The sequence below is a fragment of the Cheilinus undulatus genome, linkage group 15, assembly GCF_018320785.1.
Source record: "Cheilinus undulatus linkage group 15, ASM1832078v1, whole genome shotgun sequence".
In the NCBI taxonomy this organism is placed as follows: domain Eukaryota; kingdom Metazoa; phylum Chordata; class Actinopteri; order Labriformes; family Labridae; genus Cheilinus; species Cheilinus undulatus.
In genome coordinates, this window is record NC_054879.1 from 28,627,006 (window position 1) to 28,653,108 (window position 26,103).

General features: G+C 39.4%; 2 protein-coding genes across 3 annotated transcripts in view; both read right to left on the minus strand.

Moving 5' to 3' along the window:
- LOC121522320 (interleukin-1 receptor type 2-like) overlaps positions 1-7,636 on the minus strand; it is a 32,020-nt gene extending 24,384 nt beyond the window's left edge. Inside the window, exon 1 of one of the 2 annotated variants that reach the window (XM_041806540.1) lies at positions 7,483-7,636. The gene's annotated coding sequence lies outside the window, so the exon portion shown is untranslated. Of the gene's footprint in view, positions 1-4,040; positions 4,221-7,482 lie in introns of those variants that run through there. The other variant, XM_041806539.1, reaches the window with a different exon arrangement.
- A 2,595-nt stretch (positions 7,637-10,231) lies between these two features.
- The window catches only part of LOC121522282 (interleukin-1 receptor-like 2), a 29,921-nt gene continuing 14,049 nt past the window's right edge, over positions 10,232-26,103 (minus strand). The window contains exons 3-12 of the mRNA XM_041806477.1: positions 25,844-26,096; positions 25,215-25,407; positions 24,670-24,841; positions 24,247-24,309; positions 20,618-20,753; positions 20,126-20,280; positions 19,409-19,552; positions 16,135-16,302; positions 15,731-15,999; positions 10,232-10,814 (exon numbers count right to left, since the gene is read on the minus strand). Of these exons, the coding sequence (XP_041662411.1) occupies positions 10,539-10,814; positions 15,731-15,999; positions 16,135-16,302; positions 19,409-19,552; positions 20,126-20,280; positions 20,618-20,753; positions 24,247-24,309; positions 24,670-24,841; positions 25,215-25,407; positions 25,844-26,096 (1,829 nt within the window). The 3' untranslated portion in view covers positions 10,232-10,538. The remainder of the gene's footprint in view (positions 10,815-15,730; positions 16,000-16,134; positions 16,303-19,408; positions 19,553-20,125; positions 20,281-20,617; positions 20,754-24,246; positions 24,310-24,669; positions 24,842-25,214; positions 25,408-25,843; positions 26,097-26,103) is intronic.

Sequence of the window (26,103 nt, forward strand, 5' to 3'; positions counted from 1 at the left end):
GACATTAAATCCCTTGGCCTTCTGCGTCGCCCTCGTTATATCCACAGAGCACAGAAACAAAAGTTTGTTTACTCCAGCCATGCCATCCCCACAGTCCGGTCGGACCGGCGCCCTGCCCACTCTCGACGACGTCATCACAACAAACCACACTGAGACCTCTCAGATGCACCAACGTCCCTCACACTCCCCTCTGCTTGTCATCTTCAAACATTTCCATGACATTTATGCTGCAAAATGCCCGGTCCATAAACAATAAAGCCCACCTCATCCATGACATCATCACAGACAGGAAAGTAGACTTCTTATGTCTGACTGAAACCTGGCAAAGCCCAAATGACTACTTCACACTAAATCAAGCAACCTCACCTGGCTATGTGTATATCCATAAAACCTTGCACCACTGGTCGCGGTGGGTGGCTGGCTGTGATATATAGAGAAGATTTCCAGGTTAAGGAGCTACCAGCACCCAGCACTTCAGCTCTCAAGTGTCTAATCATCTCTCTCACTGGATCAGCTCCGCTTCAGATCGTCCTCATCTACCGGCCTCCCAAAGCAACTACCACCTTCCTGTCTGACCTGTCTGAGCTCCTCACCTCGGTCTGCTCCAGGTCTTCTTCCAAACTTTGCCTTGGAGACTTCAATATCCACGTTGACTCCACCAGCTGCACACTCACCTCCGAATTTCTATCACTACTGGACTGCTTCAACATCACACAGCATGTCTAAGGACCCACCCACTCCAAAGGTCACACACTGGATCTTGTATGCTCCACTGGTCTCACCCCATTCATTCCACAATGCCTGGACCTAGCCATCTCAGATCACCATGCTGTTTTCTTCTCCATCCCCACCCCCCTCCCCAGACAGCTTACAAAATGCAACATCACTTTCCGTAACCTCAAGTCAATAAGCATCCCAGCCCTCATGAACATGTTAGCTACCAACCTGACCACTACACACCCTATAACCACAGTTGATGCCCTGGCAAATCACTACAATACAGCACTATCCCTCAGCCTGGATTCTCTCGCCCCTCTGAAGATTCGCTCAGTCTCCTTTACCCACCCAGCCCCCTGGTACACTGCTGAACTCCGCTCCATGAAGGCTTCTGGCTGCCAGCTGGAGAGACTTTGTGAAAAATCTGGCCTCACCGTCCATCTGGAGGCCTACAAAGAAGCTCTCTCCAGAGTAAAGTCCAGCTACTACTCATCCCTCATCAGTGACCAGCAAAACCATCTCCGGATGCTCTTCTCCACAATAAATCGCCTTCTCCGCCCCATTGACAACCTTCATCCCCCAGCCGACTTCGACCGCTGCACTAGGCACCCACAGTTTTTCCAGGATAAAGTTGCCTCCATCCAGCAGCAATTTTCATCTGGACCTCCACCTCAGGATTTCACTTCACACCAGGACACCGCTCCTCTGCCTCACTGCCGTCTTTCCTGCTTCACACCCATGGACACTCTCCAAGTGACCGAATGGGTCAAGAAGGCCACGGCATCCACCTGCTCTCTCGACCCCATGCCCACACCACTGGTGAAAGCATCTCTGTCTGTTCTGTGCCACATCATGGTAGACATCATCAACACCTCATTATCATCTGGAATTGTCCCCTCATCCTTCAAAACTGCCTCAGTAACCCCCATCATCAAGAAGCCCGGGTCAGACCCGGAGGACCCCTCTAACTATCGACTGATCTCCAACCTTCCCTTCATCAGCAAAATTCTCGAAAAAGCAGTCGCTGCCCAACTTTAGCAACACATGTCCAACCATGAGCTCCATGAACCTCTTCAATCAGGATTTCGCACTCACCACAGCACTGAGACCGCCCTCATCAAAATAACCAACAACCTCCTCACAGCTGCAGATTCTGGACACATTAGCCTCCTCATTCTCCTTGACCTAACCGCTGCCTTCGACACAATATCCCACACCATCCTCCTTGACCGCCTGTCTCACCATCTTGGCATCACTGGTACAGCTCTCTCCTGGTTTCACTCATATCTCTCACAAAGAAAACAGTTTGTTACCATCGGCACCTCTCACTCATCCCCGCCCCAGTTAACCAGGGCGTGCCTCAAGGCTCTGCTCTTGGACCTCTCCTTTTCACCATCTACATGCTTCACCTTGGACAGATTATTCACAAACATGGTCTCAGCTTCCACTCTTATGCAGATAACACCCAACTCTATCTCAGCACCAAACCATCCACTCAGCTCCCTCCCCACTCCCTGGTAAACTGCCTCCATGACATCAAAGCCTAGATGACCTCTAACCAACTCAAACTCAACAGCAATAAAACAGAGCTCATGGTTGTGGCCCCCAAAGCGCTGCTGCAGAAGGTTGGAGATCTCATGCTCGATGTGGACGTGACCTCCATCTGTCCATCCTCCGAGGTCCGAAGCCTGGGCGTCATCCTGGACTCCACCCTCTCCTTCCAGTCCCACATAAAGTCTGTCACCAAATCTGCCTTCTATCATCTCAAGAACATCTCCAGACTCCGACCGTCACTCCCTGATTCTGTGGCTGAAACACTCATTCATGCTTTCATAACCTCCCACCTGGACTACTGTAATGGAGTCCTGTCTGGAGTTCCCAGCAAAACCCTGGACAGGCTTCAGTACGTCCAAAACTCTGCAGCTAGAGTTCTCACCCGCACTAGACCCTGGCAACACATCACTCCGACCCTCATCCACCTCCACTGACTCCCTATCAAGTCCCGTATCAACTACAAAGTCCTCCTCCTCACATACAAATCTCTCCATGCTCTGGCTCCCCAGTACCTTTCTGATCTCCTCCATCCATACACACCATCCCGCAACCTTCAATCTTCAGACACCGGCCTACTTGCCATGCCCAAAACCAAACTCCAAACCTATGGAGACAGAGCCTTCAGTGCTGCAGCTCCCACCCTCTGGAACACTCTTCCTGCAGACATCCGTAGCGCTCCATCTCTGGACATTTTCAAAAAACATCCCAAGCACCACCTGTTCACCACAGCCTACAGTCTTCACTAAACCACCCCTTACACTCATCCTACCCCTCACATAGTTTGTCCATGTCTATGTGTTCCTGTAAAGTGTCCTTGGGTTTCTTGAAAGGTGCTATATAAATTCAAGATATTATTATTGTTATTATTATTATGACTCATTTAATGCTGAAAAGGAAAAACAATGGGAGTTACCCTTCTAACAGCAGCAGCAGCACACATGATTATGACTTCCCTAAAGGACTGCAGTGATTCACACTGAAGACGATACTGATTGCACTATGTTGTGAAAGAATAAAATTCCGTGGTAGCTCAAATGTTTGTCCTTTTCTAATTTTGTGGTGAGGTGCTCTATGATTACTGGAATGGTTTAATTAGCTCTGCAGTAACAGCTGCAGGTTTGTTTATGTCTTTGAGAAAACTACACAGAGCTAAATTACATCTGTAAACACCAGCGGCTGCAGCATGAAACAACGCTAAGCAGCACAGTTTGGGCTGCATTTCTATTCAGCAGGCTGTGGCGATAATAAAAGTATATGCAATTACATGAGGTTGTGATTCAGTTTTAAACAACTGATGATGTTATTTTACCAGTTAATACCATGAAATATGATTAAGGAGTTACTGTTTGCCTTACTGCCTTACATATTCAGTGGATCGTACATTTTTAAAGGTATTTAATAAATTGGCAGTACTTGCAGACAAAATAAAATGTGCAGAAATATTGAAAAAGCTCTGAATTGTCAAGGAAGGTTACGACAAAAAGCATACTCAAAGAAGAGGTCAAAAGCTGAAAGAATTCAAATTTAGTAAACATTCAAGTTAAAAGTAGGAATGCACAATATAGATACCAGGATTATACCGGCGGTAATTATTTTTTTAAAACCATCAAACCTTGCCTAAATTTTACCAGGTTATAACAGGTGTTTAAAAACCAAAAAACAACAGCTGTTTTAGCCTGTAGCTGCAGAGCTAATTTTCGTCCACAGGGATGGGAAAGAAAATTAGACTTCTTCTGAGACAGATAAAATATCGGAATACAGTGACTCACCTCAGAGAAAGTCGAGAAAACAGACGGAGGAAGGATGGTAGAGTTTACCCGACACAGTCAAGCTAACAGAGGAAACCTCACCTCTGACCTTCGCGTGCAGAGTGTAGTTTGGACTGTGAGGCTCAGAAAATGACTCAACAGCTCTGTCCCACCTCCATGGGAGCAAAACACAAACAACACACTCAAAGAGAAGGAAGAGCATGTTTGGATTGCAGCTTTCAACTCTGTGTGTTCACCTTCCTTTTCATTTCAACACATCACCAGTTAAATCTTCCTCCTAACAAAGCAAAACAAAAAAAAATCGAGAACAAGAATTCCCCTTCATTTTTCAACTAAATATAATCTGTAAAATACTGTATGTTAAAAAGAAATAAAGTTTAGAGAAATTGAACAAATGATTCTTTAATTTCAGTTGCCAACAAAGTATTTTAATTAATTACCGTAGCTTAGTAAGCTGTTGCTGAAATATTACTTTACATCCAGTATCACTGAAATTTATGCTACAGGTTCAAAAGTCTAAACCTCTGAAAGAATGTATTGTTGTGGAATTTAAATCTATCATAATTTTTTAATCAATCCCCCAGTTTATTGAAAAAGTAGGGCTTTCTGTTTATTAAAAAAGGGGGATTTTTTTTGCCCTACTACTACTTAAAAAATATCAGCAATCAGGGCTTAGCACTTCTGAGAAAAAGTACTTTGGGATTTGTTATTCTACAATTTACTACACTGTGATAAAAAATGGAGTTACTTTAAGTCAGTGAAGTGAGATTTATAGGTTTGAATACAGACAGTTAATATTTAAATATTATGATTAGAATTTGATTATTTACCCTAGGTCTGCATTTTATGGGAAAAAAATGTGCAATATAATTTTTTGGATACTGGGATAATGAAATATAGCATAAAAATCAGCTGTTTCACTGCTCAAAACATGCTTGATACACAATGATTCATACTGCCCTAGCAATTAGACTTTTTTTAACATCTCTTTGTCATGCGGTCATAATTGACATTTGAAAAATCAGTGAAAAATGTAATAAAGCTTGTGGAGTGGTCCTTGATTGGACATAACAAGTAATTATCAGAGGTGAGCAGCATGAATCTTGGGCTGCGGGTCAGTACTCTTTTACTTTCACTGCAGGCTGAGCTCAATTACTGTGGTAACTACCAAAGGTTGCTTGAATGCTTTAAGGTTTTAGGCCTCTTGACAGTTTTCCACCCAGCTGCCCATTGTCCTGAACTTCAAACAAGCTCGTGGTCACAGCAGTTGCTAACAGCTAACAGTCAAGACTAAGTGTCCGTTCCATTAGTCCGATTTGCTAAAGAGTTCTTAAAGGTACAGTGTGTAGAATTTGGAATTTTAGCGACATCTAGTGTTCAGATTTTAGAATGCTACCAAAACATCACATCACTAAGTGACAAGAGCCTGTGAAGACCAAAAAGGATTGTGAGCCAGACATCATTTACAGCAGTGGCGAGGTGAGGGTTTATTCATTCATTTTTGTAACCATTATTTTTATAGATTGTAGGTCAGTTGTAAGCTCCACCTGCCTTCCAGGTAGATTTCAGGACCGGCGGGCAGTTTCGTATTTAAAAGTCGCGTTTCGCTCTTTCTGCCCCCAATCAGCACTTTATGCTGTTATTTATATGATGGTGTAGCTCTTCTGGGATCCCCCTGCCCTTCCATCAGCGTACGTGGAGAGCATCAGGCAGGAGCAGCACACGTTCCTGATTTTGCAGAGTGAACAGCAAAGCATAAGCAGTCTAGAGCTAAAACATTGCCTAAAGCATGGCCAGACAATTAGCCAATAGTGTGATTAGAGTAAATCAGCTGTCTGTCAGCTGTTGAGGACTTGCCTGAGATCAGCTGACATCCATTACAGGCAGTGCTTGGCCTACCTGAACTAACGCTTCATGCTTGAATTGATAAAAAGTGCACTACTTTGGTTCCGATGTGTGTCTTCCTATGGTTTTATTTTTACTGTCCAAAGTCTCACCAAATGTCCTGGAAACAACACAATCTGATTGCTAGAGATGCCACAAGTACCATCAAATCAGCACTTCAGCCTGGGTGCAACTGACACAGTGAGCTTATGGCATCACTTTCTTTTTCGGTGTTGCTGCTGCTTTGTTTCTAAGTGCCCTTTATTTTACTGATAGGGATAGTGCTAGGTTGTTTATTGTTTCCTAATCTTATGATTAGGAAATTTTACTTTTGCCACATGAAGTACATTTTGTCATTATAAATCCTTATCAGTTCAAAATACCAGTTTCCTGTATCACTAACTACAAATAATCGGTATCTGTCCTGAAAGAAACAGCGCAAAAAGGTACATATTGCTTTAGAGTGATCAGAGCATATAAAAGATAGGAACATGTTAAATCCTTAAAATGTTTGATGTTTAAAGTTAACATACTTTAACACAAGCATCCTTTGTTAAATTTAAAGCACAAGGTCTCTCAATTTTTATTAATTCAAATTTTTTCAAATTAAAATTTAAGCGGTTTAACAATCACATAGAAATGCACAATGAGGATGAAACAAACTACATACAAAACTCACTTTAAGTTTTAAGGATGCAGAAAGGAACAAACTTCAGTCCCTAAAAAATATAGGGAGTTAGGATGGTCAAAGAAAAAACTTACAGCTGATGTAGGTCTTTTGATCCATCCTAAAACTCCACAAACTGGCCAAAAAGATCATTTTTTACAGCTAATAAAGGCTTTTAATTAATTACACCCCATTTATCAGTCGTAATTAATGGCAGAAATTGAAATATCTGCTGATACTGATAATTAACTTTATAAGCTGATATTTGCAGATACCAATATCATGCTGACAAATTGTGCACCCCTTATTTGAAATGCAAGCATTTTTGATTTACTTGATACAGATATTTAGATTTAAATCATGTGTACAGTAACTTTGGGGTAGAAACACTGAATGAACTCATTACTGTATTTGTTATTGTTTTAAAATCCACAGGGCATCTTAACTGCATATTTCCAAAACACCAAATCATGTGTATATGTTCTTTAAGGTCTTTCCGCTTAGCAGCAGGTTGCTGTATATATGTAGACGAGTAAAGATGGGAAAACAAAATGGTTTTGAGATCAATAGAGTGGGATAAGTAACTGTAAGGTTATATTTTTCAACCTTACTTTTAAATCACTGACATTCTACCCAGGAATCCTGACAAACTGAGGTCAGGTTTAAAGGAGAACATACTCTCATGCTTGTAGAGAGGGGGGGTCAGAGGGACAAGTTGTCCCAAACAAATTCATCATACTTGACTGCAGTATTGATCTTGACCTAGACAGAGAGCAGCTGTCCTGTTTATGTCAGACACATTAACTGGGATGGTGGAGATTTAGACCATAGATTAAATAAAATGAAATATCCCCAGCTTTCAGTTCATGTTTGTAGAGACAGAGAACTCACCAGCCTGATGTTATGAAGTCCACCTCAGGTCACGTAAAAATCCTTTAAAAACAAAAAATTAGCCTTAAGTTAAGACGAGTCTTCTCCAGCTTTGACTTCCTCTTCTTGAAGCCTTTCTGCACATGTTGCAATTTCCTTTTCAGGGATCTTATGAAAGCCAGAGTGTGTCCTAACCTGTTGAGCAATAACTGGGAGGAGAGCAGCCTGGATTCTGCTGCTCTCAGAGCATTTTAAAACAGATCTTACAGTACTTGTTAATAGAGGGCACAAGCTCATTCATGTAAAACTGTTTTTATTTATAGTCTGCATTGTCCCACTCTGTTCTGTTACCATAACACTGATAGCATACAACACACTAGAACCAATAAATCCATGACTCCTGAGTGCTGCTGTCTGCTGTACTTCTGGTTTATGTTATGATGTCACTGGAGCTCTTGGATAAAACACTGACCTGGTGTGCCCTCTAGTGGTTGCTCAGAGAATCAACTTGAGAAGAAAAATGTTAGCAACTGAACTGTTATCAATATTTTAAATATAATACTATGTGTATTTAAGTACTTTTTACTTAATCTTTAGATTTGTGCATAATTTATGTATAATTGTGAGATGGAATTTCTTAAAGTCAAACATTTAAATACCAATGCATCAGTAAACACACTGAACTGCAAGAGTAATGGTATTAAACACTGTGACACACAATTCAGAGATCATCTTCCCAGATGCTAACATGTTGTTTGCTCTGTGGGTTGGTTTTGGTAATACATTTTACAAAACATGTTGCAGCAGAGAACTGTTGCGCCACATGGAAGCACATTTGAAAGTGTTGCCATGGGTAAGTCAAAGTATAGGCCTAATTCTAAAGCAGGGACAATCACCTGCTCACCCAAGGGCCACAACAGGTAGCCACAGCTTCCTGTCTGGCCCAAAGATGGTAGTAAGATGAATTAAATATAGATCTCAGTGCTTAACAAATTTATTAGACCACCTGTCATATTTGTCTCAGAGACCATCCAGCATCATGACGTGCCTTAATGCAGACTCTTTCATTTTCAGGCAGCACTCCACGTTTTACCATTTTGAACAGGAATGAGGAATTTCAAACTGAATTCACCTTTTTATACCCAAATTTGAGCTGGCTCACTGGGCTTCTCTGAGAAGTCAGAAATTAATCAAGCATAACATTCAACCACTAAAACTAATTTTCCTGTTTAGGAATGCAAGTAAATAACTAGAATTTGACATATTAATCAAGAAATAATAATGTATTTTACCATTTTTTCAGTTTTTTTGTAAATCAGTAAATTTGAAAATTCATGCATAAATGTAATAATTATATTTCGGCATTGAAAATATCATTTTGGTTAAAGAGCTTCTACATATTGGTTTATTAACCATTGCATAAACATAAACAATGATTTTGGTAATTATCAATGCTGTTCATTTAGGGCAGCTGTGGCATAAACCTTACTTTGGGTGGTGGTCTAATAAATTTATTAAGCTTGGTACATTGAGTACGATTCATGCACTTTACCAAACTGTGATTTTTACCACAGTTTAACCGATATACCTGGTGTGGACTTGGAGGTGATCAATATCATGAGTAACTCAGTCCTGCAGACCTCCTAGCATTGTCTATGATGATGAAGGGAGACAAGAGTCCAGAGGAGTCTTGTACGTATAAGATGAAAGCAGGGCCCCTTTTACCGGTAAGAATACTCTTTTCTGCAAACATGCCTTTAATTGAAATGATGATGCACTATCAACTGAATAAATCTTGTGGGGCAAGCGACTGAGAAATGTTGTGATGTTCATGAATGAGCCTGTGCTAACAAACAGCTTTTAATGTTGAAACAAAATAGGTTTTGTAACTAAAATATCCCTACATGAATGGATATCTAATTGGATCAAATTGAATTGTGAATCCAATCGAATTGATTCGGGACCTTGTGAATCAGAATCAAATCAATTCAGGCAACCAGTGACAATACCCAGCCGCTGTTGCTCACATTAAAGAGACTCTCAGAGAATCTCAACAGTAAAAAGATTCTCAGCATTATAGAAGTTGTCAAGTTTGACATAGTACAAAGAAGTTCCAAAAAGGCACATAATTGAAAATATTAAGGTTTTCATTCAAAATTGACCCCAAATTAGTAGTATATTTACTTAATGTTTTACCTCCATATGCCACATCTTGCTGCAGAGAGAAGTCATTTATTGTAGGTCCAGTAAATTAAAAAGATAAATTATTGTTACTTAGTTTGAGTAAATCCCTTGTGTGTAATCACACTAAGGCTTATAATGATTACAATGTAGGTGTAACAGTCACTAAAATATATTCTAACACTTCACATTTTCAAACATACAAAAGCCAATTTCTGTGTTTTATGAAAATAAATCTTTGCAACTTTGCCATTTTAATCCAGATGATGTAACAATCCTGTTATCTCAGTTTTCTTGAGCACCAAATTATATTCTCCCTTGAATATGTAGGGGACAGATGTTGTCTCAATTTCAGTTTACTGACACTACTTAAAAAGTGGCTTTCCCACTAATAGACTTTCCATCCATTTGTTTTTTCCTGCTTTCATGAGGCAGGGTGACAGTGGAAACAGGTTAAATAGGATATTAACACCCAGAAATGAAGCACCACAGTTTTATTTCTTGCAAACAACAGCTCTTCAAGTTACAATGTTGCAGGGTACAATATGTGCCCTCATGAATTAAAATCTAATGATAACACTTCCTCTCATTTTTGAATTTTTCTATGGACAGAGTAGAAGTAATGGCAATAATTAATTTTTTACATAGCTTTTATGTTACTGTAAAATTATCTTATCAACACATTAACACCTTCCATCCATTTACACAAAATGTACATTTTATAGATACACTTGACATTTTGGTTATGATCAGTCCTCAATCAGTCCACTCCACATTAGTCCATAATCTTAAGATGTAAAGACATGTGAACACTTCAAGTTTAAACGATCCAGTTTTTTATATTGCTCAGTTACTGTCTTTTCCATCAGATGACACACACAATGTCAACAGGGAACTTATGTCAGTGTCCGCCTTTTCTTACTCTTCACAGGCATGTGATACCTCATCTCCTTCCAAAACCTAGAGGAGGGGGAGAGGGCTGGAGACAGTTGTGTGTCCCATTCACCTTTCTCCTCATCCTCTCTATTCCACATGCATGTCCCTGATCTCTGCTTCTTCTTCTGGTTCTTCCACAAACGTACAGCGCCCTGCTCCTTCCTCAGCTGACGCACTGACTCTGGGAGCAGAGCAAGCTCATCTGGGCTGATTTCTTCCAGCTCCACCAGAATTACCTGCAAAATGGCACTTATTTATTAGGTATTTGACAGAAGAAAGACAAATCACTGCAATGAGACAACTTGAGGATGTTGATAAAAGTCATGTGATCTGAGGAAAGAAGTAGTGATGCCTGACAGGGACATTGCAAGTGGCAAATTTTACAGTTAATTAACCAGACTATCAAATTCAGACATGCAGAAATCATCTTGAGCATCTTTCTTGAGCTGTGTTATCTTTGCAGACAGCTTCTGTGAATAAGTAATGACAACTGGTTAGGGATCTTCTGGGGCCCACAAAAACCTCTGTGCAACCATATGAGACCCAAATATTGTCCTTTTATTAGTCATATTTTTGTGTCTTAAACATGGAAATTCACTGCAAATGTTTTGCTTTCTGATGCCATTTAGGTTTTTTTTCCCTTTTTTCTCTTTCAGAAATCAGCAGTTATTTACATTGTTTTTTTCTCATCCTGTCCACGTGCAACATGGACAGAATGTACTTTGTGGCCCAGCAATCTCTTCCCAGGAAGCATTAATGTCTCTGATGAGACTGATTAATTATTAAAATTTGGGAGAAAGGGTTATAGTAGAAAATATGGGTTATAACCCTGGACCAGTCAAACTGTGACACTGGTGGTACACATCAGACAAAATAAATGATAAAAGGTGACATGGGCTAAAGCTTCTAGCTGTGTTTTGTTACTTCTGATATAATAATTATGTATAGGATTTTCTACAACCTACTTTTTTTCCCTTTAACATCTTTGATAATTAGTTCCTGTAAATGACCTCTGGCGGTCCATCTAGAGTCCTCTGGGGCCAGTTAGGGTCAGTGCTGAAATATGGTACCAACATTGCAATGTTGCCAACATGTCAGATTCTTCTGTGATTGAAATTTACAATCATCCTATAGTTTCATAATGTTTGTTTGTTGATTGTTCATAAAGTGACAAAATCTGCGGACAGGAGTTTCCCTGTCTTTGTATCTTTCACATGTTTTTAAGAGTTAATCTGCTGAGTTAAAACTTCTGATATCATGGTTTAAAACCCGTTGCTATTTCTGGGCTAGAGGTGGGCGGTAAAACGGTATTAACACCATCACTGGTAAAAATTTTTCTATGGAATGGATTTCTGGATGGAATGGATTTCCACTCTTGCCGTTGAAACTAAGCACGGTTAGCAGGCACAACGTGTTCTTTCCTCTCAGTCTGACGGCTGTACCGCAACAAAGAACGTGGCGTCTGTCAGTCTGCCTGTGGCTTTAACACAAGCTAAGTGCTGCTTTGGCTGGTCTCAGATCGTCGAGAGCCCAGCGCTGCAGGGCTTCATCTTACAATGCTTTAAACAACCGTTAATGGTCTATTTTAACTTCTGAATTTCTTCTCTAAGTCCACAGTGAGTCAAAGATCCAGGCTGCAATGTTAAACGAAGTCAGAAAAGCAGCTGTAAACTAGCTGCAAACTCTCCAGTATGGCAGCCAAAGCTAAGCTAATTCAGTGCTAAACACATTACTGTACCTCCATCCAGCACTTCACAATAAAAGTCAGTGGCTGTTATTTTTCTGAAACGCTTTTATCCTGAACGCCTTCACCAGGAAACACGTTCAAGTCATTAGCAGCATAACACACCTCACCAGAAAGAGATGAAATGTGAAACTTGGAGTAAAGTTAGACAGATGTAAACCTAGAGAAACTTAAAAACACCCCCCCCCCCCCCAAAAAAAAAAAAATTTTCTGCATTCCCATGCTGAGACATAAACTGAGTATGCCATCAAAGGCTTGTTTTAAGGGGAGAAGGGAGTCAATAATACTTGAATTTGGATTGAAAAGCATTATCTCTATTTAATTTTGTAATACAGTGATATAATACTGTTACGGCCAAAGGCAAGAAAAATACCATGATATGATTTTCAGGCCATAATGCCCAGGCCTACTCTGGGCAGAGAATGGGTCATGTGACAACACCCTATCTGAAGTGTATGAAATGTTTGAGCCTGAACAGAAACCTTGAGCTTTCTACAGACTTCCTGGCACCTCTGTATTGTTGCTCTTTCTTGCAAGAATCAAAACCACAACAAAAAAAAGGAAAGAACACATTTGGGGGAGGGGGTTCCAGAATCCTTTTATCCTTAAGATAATACGTTATTCCACATCATTGCAGAACTTAAAGGTTTTGTTGCCGCATTTCGGTACCACTCCACTCCCTTGTAATCCCCCCACAAGTCCAAAGTATCAATTAAGCACCAGTATCTGAAAAACAAAAAAAAAACAACAACAACAAAAAAAAAACGGTATCCTACTCTACTGACTGTGGTGTGAACTGTGTTTGACGGTTAGACACAGGGGCCAACATATTTTAATGAACAAGTACTTTAGCTGGTGCCTACTATCAGGGCAGACAAAATTCATACAGCTCAGAGACAAATCCCCAATGTCTGCAAAGCTACAATCAAATGTTCACAAGTTCATCCCTTAGGGCCTGATTTTGTCTTTTAAAAATTACATTGGCAAAGAGGTGCTGTAAGGTTTTTGATGGTAATAAACCTTGATCTTGGATGAAGACCAGCAGAAGTGAAGCCTTTATATGTACCAGACAGCAGGTTTCAGAGCTCTGAGGTTTTCTTCTTTTTTTAATAAAATACATCAGGAATGTACAACTGATCCATAGTGTCTCTCCCACAGCAGCAGACTGCAGAATCTCTCTCTCACACACACACACACTCACTCACACAGGTGCTGCAGATTTAAGCTGAGCAGAGGCTCACTCTACCTGAACCCCTCCCCCTCTCTGATCTCACCTGGCCTCTCTCCCCTTCAGTGAGAAATCTAATCAAGTGGTTCTCAATCTTTTTTCAGTCATGTACCCCCTGTGAAGTATTTTTTCAGCCAAGTACCCCCTAAACAGCGCAAAGCTTAAACAATGCTGTGACAGCCGTCTGATTTATCAAACTTTGTAACTGATAAACAATTATAAATTACAAATATTTTTTTCAAACATTTTAAATGTTAAAAATGCTTGACTAAATTCATGGCACATCTTCTCATCACTAAATGTGGGAATTCAAATTAATGTAGTGAAAACAGTGAGTGGAAAGACATAAAACCATTTAAACCCAGAAGTGTGCAAAACTCTGCTCGGCTGCAGCGGTCTCTCTCGAACAATTTGGAAATAAAAACACAGAGCTAGAGAGAGCTAGAAACCTGTAAATAATTATCTAATTATAAAAAAGACAGCTTAGTGCCCCTTTTTGAGATCATAATAAAGATTTCTTCTCAAACTGAAATCATGAACTTAGTTATAGGTCAGCATTTCTTCACAAATATAAATCATGAACCTTTTTATGAATGGAGTGATTGTAAACACAGTGATTGACAGGGATGGGCCAGTGTGGGTCAAACCATTCTGCCAACGGGGGAGACTCAGGGGGTTTTAGAGTCATTAAATTTAGTTAATTTACAAAATATAATCTCCACTTTATAAACTTAAGGTCCTTACACTCCAGACGCAAATTTTTCGGGCAAATTATTCACACAAAATATGTACTTTTCGAACCTGTAGCGAATCAGTGCAAGCTTCCACACCTGCAACATCATTTCACAGCGCGACATTGCTGCGGATACTTTTTCAAAGGTTTGCTCAGACAAGCACACATGGTGGTGGTGCCAATTTTTAAGGCAGACAGAGGAACAAAAACGTCCTCTCTCTAACACCACCTTGCAAAATCATGTCGCTCCTGACATGCATAGAAAGGCGCTATTTTCTTAACTAGCCGGAATATACATTTTAAAATCTCATGTACCCCCTGGAGTGCCTTCACGTATCTCCAGGGGTATGCGTACCCCCATCTGAGAACCACTGTTCTAACCTATATTTACAAATTAACAGTATTTACAATTAATATATGAATTGCAAAAGCCTATTAATAAATACAGAATAATCCAAATAACTAAATAGCCCCAAATATTGGAAACGAAAGGCAAATATAACTAAATAAACTTCCCCCTCCCTCCTCCTCTTTCTCTTCCCTGCTCAAATCTAGCTTAACAAGGTGATTGGCAGCTGCTGTGGCCTGTTTACTGCATCCCCATGTGTGCACTCCATGAAGACACACCCCACAGGAAGTAGACCTCGAAGACAGGAAGCACTGGGAGGGTTTACAAAATGAAATAACATTCTGTATTAATTAATTGAACTTGACAGTCTCTGCAGCTTTGTGTGATCTTAATCACCCCAGTGAGGGGGTGATTTCCAGCTCCCTCACAGGTGCATATAAGGCCCTGTGGTTAAGTCATGCCTCATGTATGTGGGCGGCCTGGATTCAAGTTCAGTATGTGGCTCTTTACCACCATCGTCTCTCTCCATGCTTTAATCTGTATTTCTGACTCTATTTACTGTCTTCCTCTCTAGATAAATGCATAAAAAGCCCCTAAAAGTCTTAAAAATAGCTAAATACAATATGACCACAACTGAAGCTGACTGACCTAAAGCCATGCCATACGATGTCCCAGTATGGCTTTGACAATGCCACTTTTACTTTGCAACTAGAAAAGCACAGTGCAGACCTTCGCCATTAGTCCTATCTCCCAATAGTACAGAATCCTTAAAAAAATTCCTGGATCCAGACGATGATCTGGATCGCTCCCAAAATCTAATCAGTTCTTCCTCATGCCATTTCTGACATTTCCTGAAAATTTCATCAAAATCTGTCCATAACTTTTTGAATTATGTAGCTAATAAACAAAATTACTAACAAACTAACAAACCCTGCCGATCACATAACCTCCTTGGCGGAGGAAATAATAATGGCTTAACAAAATGTCATTCAGACAAATGAAATAATTGTTGATGTTACTACTAGTGTTTCATTGGTCTGATATGATAACATTTGAACGTACCTTCCAGTATGTGCACTAACAAGCGTGTTTTCTTACCTTAAGAGATCCCTCCATCAGTGCTTTGTGCATTGCCACTGCACAGGTAAACTGCTGCTTTGCGTCTGGGTAGAATTCTTTTTCACCATCATAAATCCCACTGCTACTCTCATCTTTGGTTTTGATACCACTTTTCTCGTAGCTATTGCTGCTCTTTGAGATTTTATTATCGTTGCCTGTGTGTTTTTTGCTGATGAAGGTGGAAGCAGTGTAGAGTAAAAGGACACAGCGGCTGGCTTTTAAACTCTCCTCCACTGAGTCCACTATGGCTGCAGGAGGAGACAACATAAAACAAACTAGAGTTAGTGCTTCTGTAGAAAACATAATAATGAGCAGTGAAAGCAGAAAAGACATCTTTTCAACAATTTGTCGCCTGTGTATATGATGTGTTGTTGGTGACCTACCCTCCCCGGGCAGACAGTCACGGCCTGCTATGAAGAGTTGATAGCCACAGGAATTTTCCAACACTTTGGGAAGAGTGTGGATTGCAAACCTCTCAATTTCCTCGCTGAATCCAGTATCACAGGGCTGTGGATACGCCACATAGGCATCATAAAGCTTACTGTCCAAATCTGACAAAAAAGGACATTCTGCTTTGTTTATGGTGACCAAATTGCATCATAAGGCAGCAACATTAAATCAAAATTCAAAGTTATTGGAATAGTCAAAGTTAAAGTAACCCCCCAAAGTAAATACAAAATATCTTAATCCCAAAAATTGTTTTGAGGTAATTCCCAAAACATTAGAGCATTAATATTACAAAAATTATTACCAACATTGAGTATATTTAGTCAGTAATTACCAGCTCATCACATCCTGTCCCTGTATACTCTTTATAGACGTTATATACTGAATATATGACTAGTAATGGACCTTAGGGCTGGGCAATCTATAATCTGTCTGTCAGCTTGTTTATTGAATTATTTAACTTTAATTCTACCAATTTCAACAACTATTTGAACACTGGATTAGTATTTCTAACTTGGGCTGAAATGATTCCTTGAGTTATCCAAGTTGGTCGACTGCAAAATTATCTGCCTCAAGGCTTTGTTTAAATCAAACAATTCCCATATTAGGGCTTTACTTATAAATTGGCTGACTGATTGAATCGGGTGATTTTGGCCAGTTAAGATTAATCATCATTTGCCCAAAAGTTGGGCAATAGACTTATGTCTTATGCTTTTTTCACTAATACAGTGCAGGGAATATGACTTGGCTTTACTTAGTCATGATGTCTGTGTTCTATTATTTATCCAGTAGAGGGTGCTCTGACTCCTTTCATGCCTATTTAGCTCCTTGAAGCAGAGACTAGAGCTTAGGGCAGCTAAGCTGGGCATCAAATTTGTTGGGAACAGTTTTCTTCAATGGTAAGTTTATGCCTAGTTTGTGAAATAAACAACTCCATTAACGTTAACATTAGCTACGACACAGTGGGCATAATGATGCATTATCTCATTTTACTATTACTCTCACTCATGCTGCTGCATGCTGCCAGGTAAGACTAGAGCAAATTACATAACATGATCAGCAGGGGTGGGTTTGGGGGAGTATCTGGTTTTATTCATAATGGCTTGAGGGTTCAGAAAGATAGAGGAAAGAAAATATCTATACTCGTTTAGAGGACATCAGAGGAGTGCATTTCAAAGCAGTGACTTTCATGACAGTGCTTATCCACTCACCTATTATCTACAGATAATAATAAATCATTTGTTTATACACTCACTGACCTTTTCATTAGACACACCTGTGTAATGTTATGGACACCAGTAACAAGATCTCTACAATGAAGTCTACTTCCATAAATGTATGACTTTGTGAATGTTGTTGACACTGTCAGAGTGATAATTCATTCTTCTTTATACTCATTACAGATTATAGTGAGTGTTGGTATAGTGTTTACAGGCACAGTTATTTGTGTGGCACAATGCACCTGCTGTCACTGCTGTCATAATGTGACATGCCTTAAAGATGATGTGAGGCATGCAAATCATAAAGGAAAAGAAAAAAGTTGATGCAGTGATGGTAAAAGGTATGCATGCTGCGTCTTTTCTGCAATGTCTGTGAAATTTATAGCAGATACAACATTATATTGACCTCGCAGTGCATTGCTGTAATGTAGGGTTTTTTTTTTTTTGTTGTTTGTTTTTTTTACATTTTTCACAAAGAGTTAAGAGACTGCACTGCTGTAGTACGCACAAGTTTATGAAGCCCTCAGGACTTGTTGATATGAGACAGCAGTCAGAGGATTTTATAAACTTCACTGTTTGACCCGAGGGTTACTCAAAGCCCCACCAGACTTCACAATTACAGTCCTGTTTGCTCCTGTCAGTCTGTCTGTCTCCCTTCCATGTGCGCATGTTGGGTGAAAAAGTAAATTATTATTTACATAAAAATTAGCACCGTGGGGCACACAGATGGTCCAGTGGTTTAAGGCATGTTCCATGTATGCGTTAACCTGGCATGCCAAACACATCCATCTGGAAAACCACTCATAGACAGTGATTGGGAAAGGGCAGCACGTTTGAAAAAAACGTGGAGGGTGACTGGATGAACGTTCTGTCTGTCACATCTTTACAGGCCAATCAGAGCAACAAAACACGTGACGTAGCCGCGACCGAGGTGCGCCTGTACCGAAGGAGTAAACTCCATATAGAACAGCATAATGCAAACCATGGCAACTGTAGACAAGTCAGTACATGACTTTCATAATTTTTGAAAAGAAAACAACTCACTGCTGTTATTTGTTCTTCTTTTAACAAAGATATGTCGTGAAGTTCTGATTAAACTGGCGCTTTAGCAGCATCCACGTTAGTGTCTTTCACCACAATTGCACTGGCCTCTTGTTGCTGCTTGCTTATGTCACGACTCCGCTGTGCCCAGAAGTACTACCCCTGGACGCTGATTGGTCCTGTCACTTTCTAACTGGGCCAGACAGTTCAGACAGAAGTTTTGCAAGATGGATTTGAAAGTGAGAAACATGTAAACGGGCGTATCCATCTGCTTTGCAAGGTTATGTATGCAGATGGCCCAGGTTGGAATCCCTTTACCCCATTTCTCTCCCCACTCTTGTCCCTGTTTCTGATTCTATCCTCTGTCCTCCTCTGTCAAATAAAGGCACAAAATGCCCAAAAATAAATCTTAGAAAAAAAAAAAAAAAAAATCAGCACTGTCAAGTCTTCATTACAGCTGTTTCAGAATGTTTTTCGGCATCCAGATGCATTAAACAAGACTGCATAATAGAATTAAGAACACCAATCAAATAGAAACACATTATTGCCACAAACAGTGACTGAGGCAGAGAGACTAAAAGGTCAGAGTTCATCAGTCACGTTGTCAGGATTCAACAGGTAATAGGAGCAGCTTTACAACCTAAAATGTTCCCTTCAGGTCAGGGAATGGTATTACAAGTCCTATTTGTATTGTCGATACACTCACAAGCAAAAATGTGAATCCCCTTTAAAAAAATGATCATATTTCCTGTTATACAAGACTAAAGCTTTATTTCTTGCTAGAATATGAAATATTACACTCATGTATAAAGAATTAGCTGTAGAAGTATTTTCAAAGATAACTTAATGACTAACTGGATAATCATATTTGCACATTTTTAACAAATTGTAAAACAGTAATCCATGGTTCATATTGCCCAGCCCTAATACACCTGCTCTGAAGTTTCACCTGTGTTTGCATAGAGGCCTGGAAATGCTCTCCTGAACCACAGCACAATGTCAACCTTGAAAACATAGCAGATGATGACACTGGCGATGAAGAGAACCATTGCTCCGCCAAACACCAGTCCGATGGGCAGTAAAATGTTGGGATCTGTGGAGAAAAACATGCTTTTCTGTATTAGATAAATTAATGAAATTTGAAATATTGTATTTTGGGTCTTTGTTTAGAGATGAGAACAGTGGTTAGAGCCAGAAAAAGTGATCAGAGCACGGAGATTGACATGCTGGAAAGGAACCACAGCTTGGACTTGAACCCAGGCTCCCCACATAGGGGGACAAACTTAACTTCAAGGCCATCTGTGCTCCAGGCAATTTGTTAATGACAAAAGAAATAGCCTAAGCTCAGTTTGTCTGAAAAATGTATGTACATTTCTGGTTTTCTTTTTGTAATTGTGTCCTTTCAATGACAGTGTAATCCCATGGACATCAAAGGAACCACATGCAGTGTATGATTATCTTTAAAAAGATTTTATATTTCTGTTATTGTTGTTTTATGTGTGAGTGAAGAGATTGCAATAAAATACTGAATAATTGAGTGATTTTAGAGGACAAATACATCGCTAACAGATGAAATCCCAAAATAGCTTCAAAGCAAAGAAAGAAAAGAGATATGTAAAGTAAAATTCTTTATGTTTTCTTTTCATAGGCTCATTGTGAGTTTTACCTGCTGGTAGCAGAGTAAAATATCCTTGAGGACTCCCTCTGTCACTGAACACGTGACACGTGTAGTTCAGGTGAAAATCCTCCTCTTTCAGCTCAGAAATTATCAGCACTCGTTCAAAGAAAATACCTTTGACAGGAACATCCTGGGACCTATTGCTGGTAAAGATAGATGAGAAAAAAAAACCTAAGGTAATGCAGCAAAATTTATATTTTCATAATAGTCAACCTCATAAATTTGTAAGTGCTTGTTAAAAAATTCTCTGAATAATCTCTACTGTATAATGATGGCGGATGTAACCTAATAGATTACAAAACTGGGGTAAAGTTAGTTTTTGTGTACAAAATATATCATTAAATTATTTCTGCAGTGCTTTTGGGTCACTAAAATCTCAGTCAAGTTTTTTTGTGTAGGCTTCTTAAATACCCTTTAATATTTAATTATTTAAGCAAAAAGTTAAACAAAGTATTAAAAAGAAAAAATAATGGTACAAACCGTTTGTCTGTTGTGTAGATGCGTTGAGTTGGTTTGTTAGTAGGAATTGGCATCTTATTCACAAACCAAATAACAGTGACGGAAGTATTTCCAACACTGGGCACAAAAACCAGGCACTGCTTCCTGAAACTGGAGCCTTGATGCATATAGAAAAAAAAGAACAATCAAATGATCTCTATATTTGAAGAGTATTAGAAATTTACTTCAGAACAAGGTTTATAAAAGCTGTTTGCCTATTATGTAATTCAAATTCAATTTTTGTTTTATTTAATGTCTTTACTCAGTTCAATAGAAAACAGTCGGATAATGATATGATCATATTTTTACTGATATTAAATTACAATTATCAGCCCATAAAATTCTGAGTGCCAACTGGTGGGCTGACAGATTTTTTAGCCAGCATTCAGTCATTCACAAAATGTGAGTATACACCAGCAGAAAGCTCTGATTCTGAGGATTCTGACCATGTAAACCATGTCAGGCTAAAACCACACAGTTCATCATTAGAAGCTTTCCTGTACTCTCCTGATCATAATATTCCTTTAAAAAGAGTCCTGCTGCTCCAGAAAGAGTCCACAGTCTAAATGTAGCATCAGCTAATACCTCCCAGCTACAGTCATCTACCGGCCTCTGTCTCACATTACGTATTCAGACGGGGAAAAAAATATTTTGTCTTTTGTTGCATAACTCAACACCAGTAGCAGCTACGTTTTGACAGTTGGAGGAGAAACTTGTTTCCTTTCTAAAGACACCTTCTTTGTGCTTGTAGTCCAAATGGTTCAAACACAGCCTGCAGTTTGATTTGGGTATTCCTGCAGTGTTTCCCCTAGGATGGAGTTGTAGCAGCGGAGGTGAAGCGCATGCCCCCGCCAAGTGTGTCGTTAAAGATGCATAATTTTTCTTAAAAATTGCAGAAATATTAATAGTAAGGTTTTTATTTATTCTGTAGCATGTGCTTTTAAGATTTTCAAAGTAAAAAACAACTGATTTGTGTGGGGGGTTTTTTCAGTTTGAATAAAAGTTCCATGTTGTGATCAGCAGGGTCACTGTATTTATCAAAATACATGATATTTCTTTTTACATTCATCAGTAATCAGAGATAATGTACTTTTACCAAAGTTAAAGATTCAGGGCTTTTGAGAAGACATAAGGGGCATAGACCTCACAAGGCCCCCATGGCTCCACCTCTGACTGATAAACGTATCCACCACACAGGATTTACAAATCATATCAGCACAGTGTCAGAAACATAGGGTTATAAACACAGACATATTTCAAGACCACCTGCAGCAGTTTTTAAAGAGAATTATTCTGTTAGATCCACTAAAAGAACCTAGTTAGAGGGCTGAGTTGTGATCAGGTCTGAATTTAATTTTTGTTTGCACTAAAACTGTTTAAGTTCGTAAACAAGGCACAATATAATTCCATAAATGTGTACAGAAGCTTTCACACCCCTCATAGCGCTGCAGACATACAGCAGAGGGTCTCTACTGCTCTGATGCGCCTCATGACGCACAGGAAGAGACTGGCACAGAGATACTGAACCAACATTCTGTTATTTGAGGGGAAATCCTTTTTATCCATAGAATTTGGCCTCTTTTCATAAAGCGTTTTATTTACAGACAAGGACAGGGACAGAAAGGGGCAAACAGAGTGAAAACGAACTCTCTGTAGGAGCTGACTGAAGTACGCTACGCTTTTTGGCACTCGCGAACAATGATCAAGAAAATAATTCCACCTACAGCTTAAAAAACAAAGAATGTGTACATGAAGTCTGTAAATCTGATCCTGACATTACTCTTATTAATATAACCAGGGTTTAATTAGTCCAGGCTGTCAGCTGTAGCTGATGTCTTTGGAGCATGATGCCTGAGGAGGATGTGAGTGTTTTCTTTCATGCTTCATTCAGTGAGAAAACTTTGATTAGAACAGTAAAAAATGTATTTGTCAAGGACAGTGCTTAAGTGAATACAATATTATAATTTCTTAAAATGAACGCAGCTTCTGTCATTCCGTGCATTACTGTCAGGTCAGACTGTAGGAGGAATTGAACGCGCATGTTGCAAGTACAGGTGGGAGGGAGTAATGACACACACTGCACAGGCAGTTGTTAATGGCCAGGAAATCAGCAGGAATGGTCAGGTAGGATGTTAGCTGTCCGACGCAGGACTCTATCGCTACATCCTGTCCGTTCAGTTCAGCGCTGTGAACAAGGAAAATGACAACTTTATTTAATGTCTTGCCTAGGGCACGTTCTCCCGCTCAAACGCTTTTGCGCCGTGAGTGTCTGAAGCTGTCACCTCTCCCTCCCGCTTTCTTTTGCGAAGAGAAGACTCGCCTTACTCGAATTCTGATTGGCTCTATGTTTTAGCTGACCAATCCATCCAACAAATGCAACATGTATTAGTCAATCAGTGGCCGATAAGGACGTGAGGGACGAAATACGGAACAAGTGGCGTCCCTTATTGACTCAATACAGGACGCTGCATTTAAATGCAGCAGCGGCGGTCAGATAGGGGAAACACTGTCCTGAATAAGCGTTCCTGACTAAGTTCACCTTCAATTCTAAGAGGTTAAACATGATCACTCCTAGATTTCAAATCTCATCTGACTCATATGCATTTAATAAACGTGAAAACTCCTAACACTTTGAAAACCATAGGGTAATATAAACACATTAGGTTTAAAAGACACATAGAATATATATGTTATATAGACATACAGTGCTCAACAAATTTATTAGACCACCCTAACCCTAACCAAAGTAAGGTTTATTCCACAGCTGCCCTAAATTAACAGCATTAGTAATTACCAAAATCATTTTTTATCTTACTGCAATGGTTAATACACCAATATGTAGAAGCTCTTTAACCCAAATTATATTTTTAATGCTATAATATAATTATTATTGTTATCCATGAATTTTCAAATGTACTGATTTACAAAAAAACTGAAAAAATAGTAAAGCACATTATTATTTCTTGATTAAAATGTCAAATTATAGTTATTTACTCGCATTCCTGAACAGAAAAATGAGTTTTAGTGGTTGAATGTTATGCTTGATTAATTTCTGACCTCTCGGAGAAGCCCAGTGAGCCGGCTCAAATTTGGGTGAATTAAGTTTGAAATCCCTCATTCCTGTTCAAAATGGTAAAACGTGGAGAGCTCACTGAAAATGAAAGAGTCCGCATTAAAGCACTTCATGATGCTGGATGGTCTCTGAGACAAATATGACAGGTGGTCTAATAAATTTGTTAAGCACTGTATATAAAGTTAAAAAGACAAATAGACAATACTGAAACACTGACCGCATGATAAAACCAGTGAACAAGTGCAACATTATTTGTGGCAATGAAATTGTGTAATCTTGATTATCTTGCTTTCATGGTTGTGGTAAAACAAAATCATGATTGAAATTGAAACTTGATTTTATTGTCCAGCACTATTAAAAGGGTGATTATTTACAGTACTGATTTTTACAGATCTGTCATTTTCTCACAGCTAAAATCTTTTTGTGTTATTTGTAGACTACAGCTAATTTAACAATATTGCATCAACTCAACAACAGAGCAGCCTCAGTCAGTTCAGACTTTACAAAGTTATCAATTATATTGCTGGCAGGGACTCACCTATCTGTGCCTTGATTGTTTCACCGGATGGTTCTTGCACTTGTGGAACCCCATAAGTCTCCACTGATGAGACAGAAAAAGTGAAATAAATTGTGGTGCGCAATATTAAAGAAATATTCACTCTCTCTAAAGTGACTCCAGTTTTCCTCCTTCTACTCCTTGTTTGTTTTAGAGCTGCTGCCAGAGAGCAGGGCCTTCAGTAATGAAAGTCTGAAATTTGAAATCTGAAGTCCTTTAATGACTGAAAACGAGTGAATGAGGCCCTGCTGGCTGTGCTTACTTAACCACTGAAACTCAGTCTGACCTGGTTGAATAATGCATTTTTTTTTTAAATGATATTAATCATTCAAAAACTTATGTACAGTACCATGCTAGGTGCATACAGAATCAACCCTCTTTAGCAGCTCTTCTCTCCGTTCTCACCTGTGACCTCTGTTTTGATTGTCTCTGAGATAGATCCAGTAACACCTCCAAGAGTGAACGTCAGCGTACAGGTGTAAAAATGGTTGTTTTCAAGACCCGCCTCATTAATATAAAGTTGAATGGCAGCTGTGGAGTCATTCCTTCTTGTCCAATCCTTAATGGGGTCACAACCCTGCATGAAGGAAACATGAGAGTCAGGCTTTCTTGATTTCACAAAAAAATTAGTGACACTATTTATGATAGTAGATGGCTTTTACTGTAGAGACTGAAAGTATACCCAGAGAGCAACAAATATCCCATATACATTCATCTACATTTATCTATTGAAAGATTAACTCAAAGTAACTTTGCTATGCTGTGCAAAATATAGAAAAAATTGCCCCTGACACCGAGATGTCATATCGGTTTCCATAACATTGAAAATTTCTTTTAGTACATTTGAGGAAATTAGCATGAGTCATCATCCTTGTCTTCTCTCATCCTGAGAGATTTTAGTAGATTCCTTTCCATTATCCACAAGTGCTCAAATAGACCTTCCTACTCACCCTTAGCCATGTAAGGGAGGAAGTGATGTTGTAGCTGTGTAGTTTATCGATATAGTCGCGCAGAGGGCAGGAAAGTATGCCATTTACACCACCAGAAAGGGTCTGATGAGCTTTTTTTGGCCTCCAGCATTCTCCAGAAACTTGTTGATCTACATCCAGGTTGAAGGTCTGAATGAAGCATTGAGAGGGAGTCCTGTTTTGATTAAAAAGGAGATTTTAATTCATCAGTAAATCGTAAAATCTGGCAAATAAGTCATATGTTTGCATAACATGTGATTTTAAATGGTTTAAACCATTATTTTCTATGCTGATTTCTTGCAAAGTCCACAAGATATAGTTTCTGTTCAGCTGTATAGCTCCTAGTATATTCTGTTTTCACAATTCAGAGTCTGCAACATTGTCAGCCAACTGTACTGTAGTTGAGTACTCAGCTTAAGTGACATTAAGGCAATAGTTGTGAGGCACAGACCCACAGCCTGCTGATTTTTTAAGAGTTGCGCTGCCAGAGTCACTTTATGGCTGTAGAGTTGTTGTTACATCTTCAGCTGCAGAAAAAAATAAAAAATAAAAAAAAAAAACACTAAAATGAAGAGAGCCAGTGTTGCAGGTGTTGATGTTTTATACTTTACCTCAGGATAGCCATATATTTCCCTTTATCATCCAGTGTTGTTTTGAGAAACCACAGAGTCTCATTGAGTATCAGGATTCGACTGCTCTCATTTTTTATTTCTTGATTTGTCTTTGAGTTGTACCAGGTGAAGTTATAGAGCACACTTGTGAAGTCGAAGACACTTCTAGACAGAAGGTCGCTGTTCAGCATAGCTACATCCCCAGGAACAGAGTAAACCCTGTCATATCGATGTATGTAGTTGATACAGTTCTCTGCAAA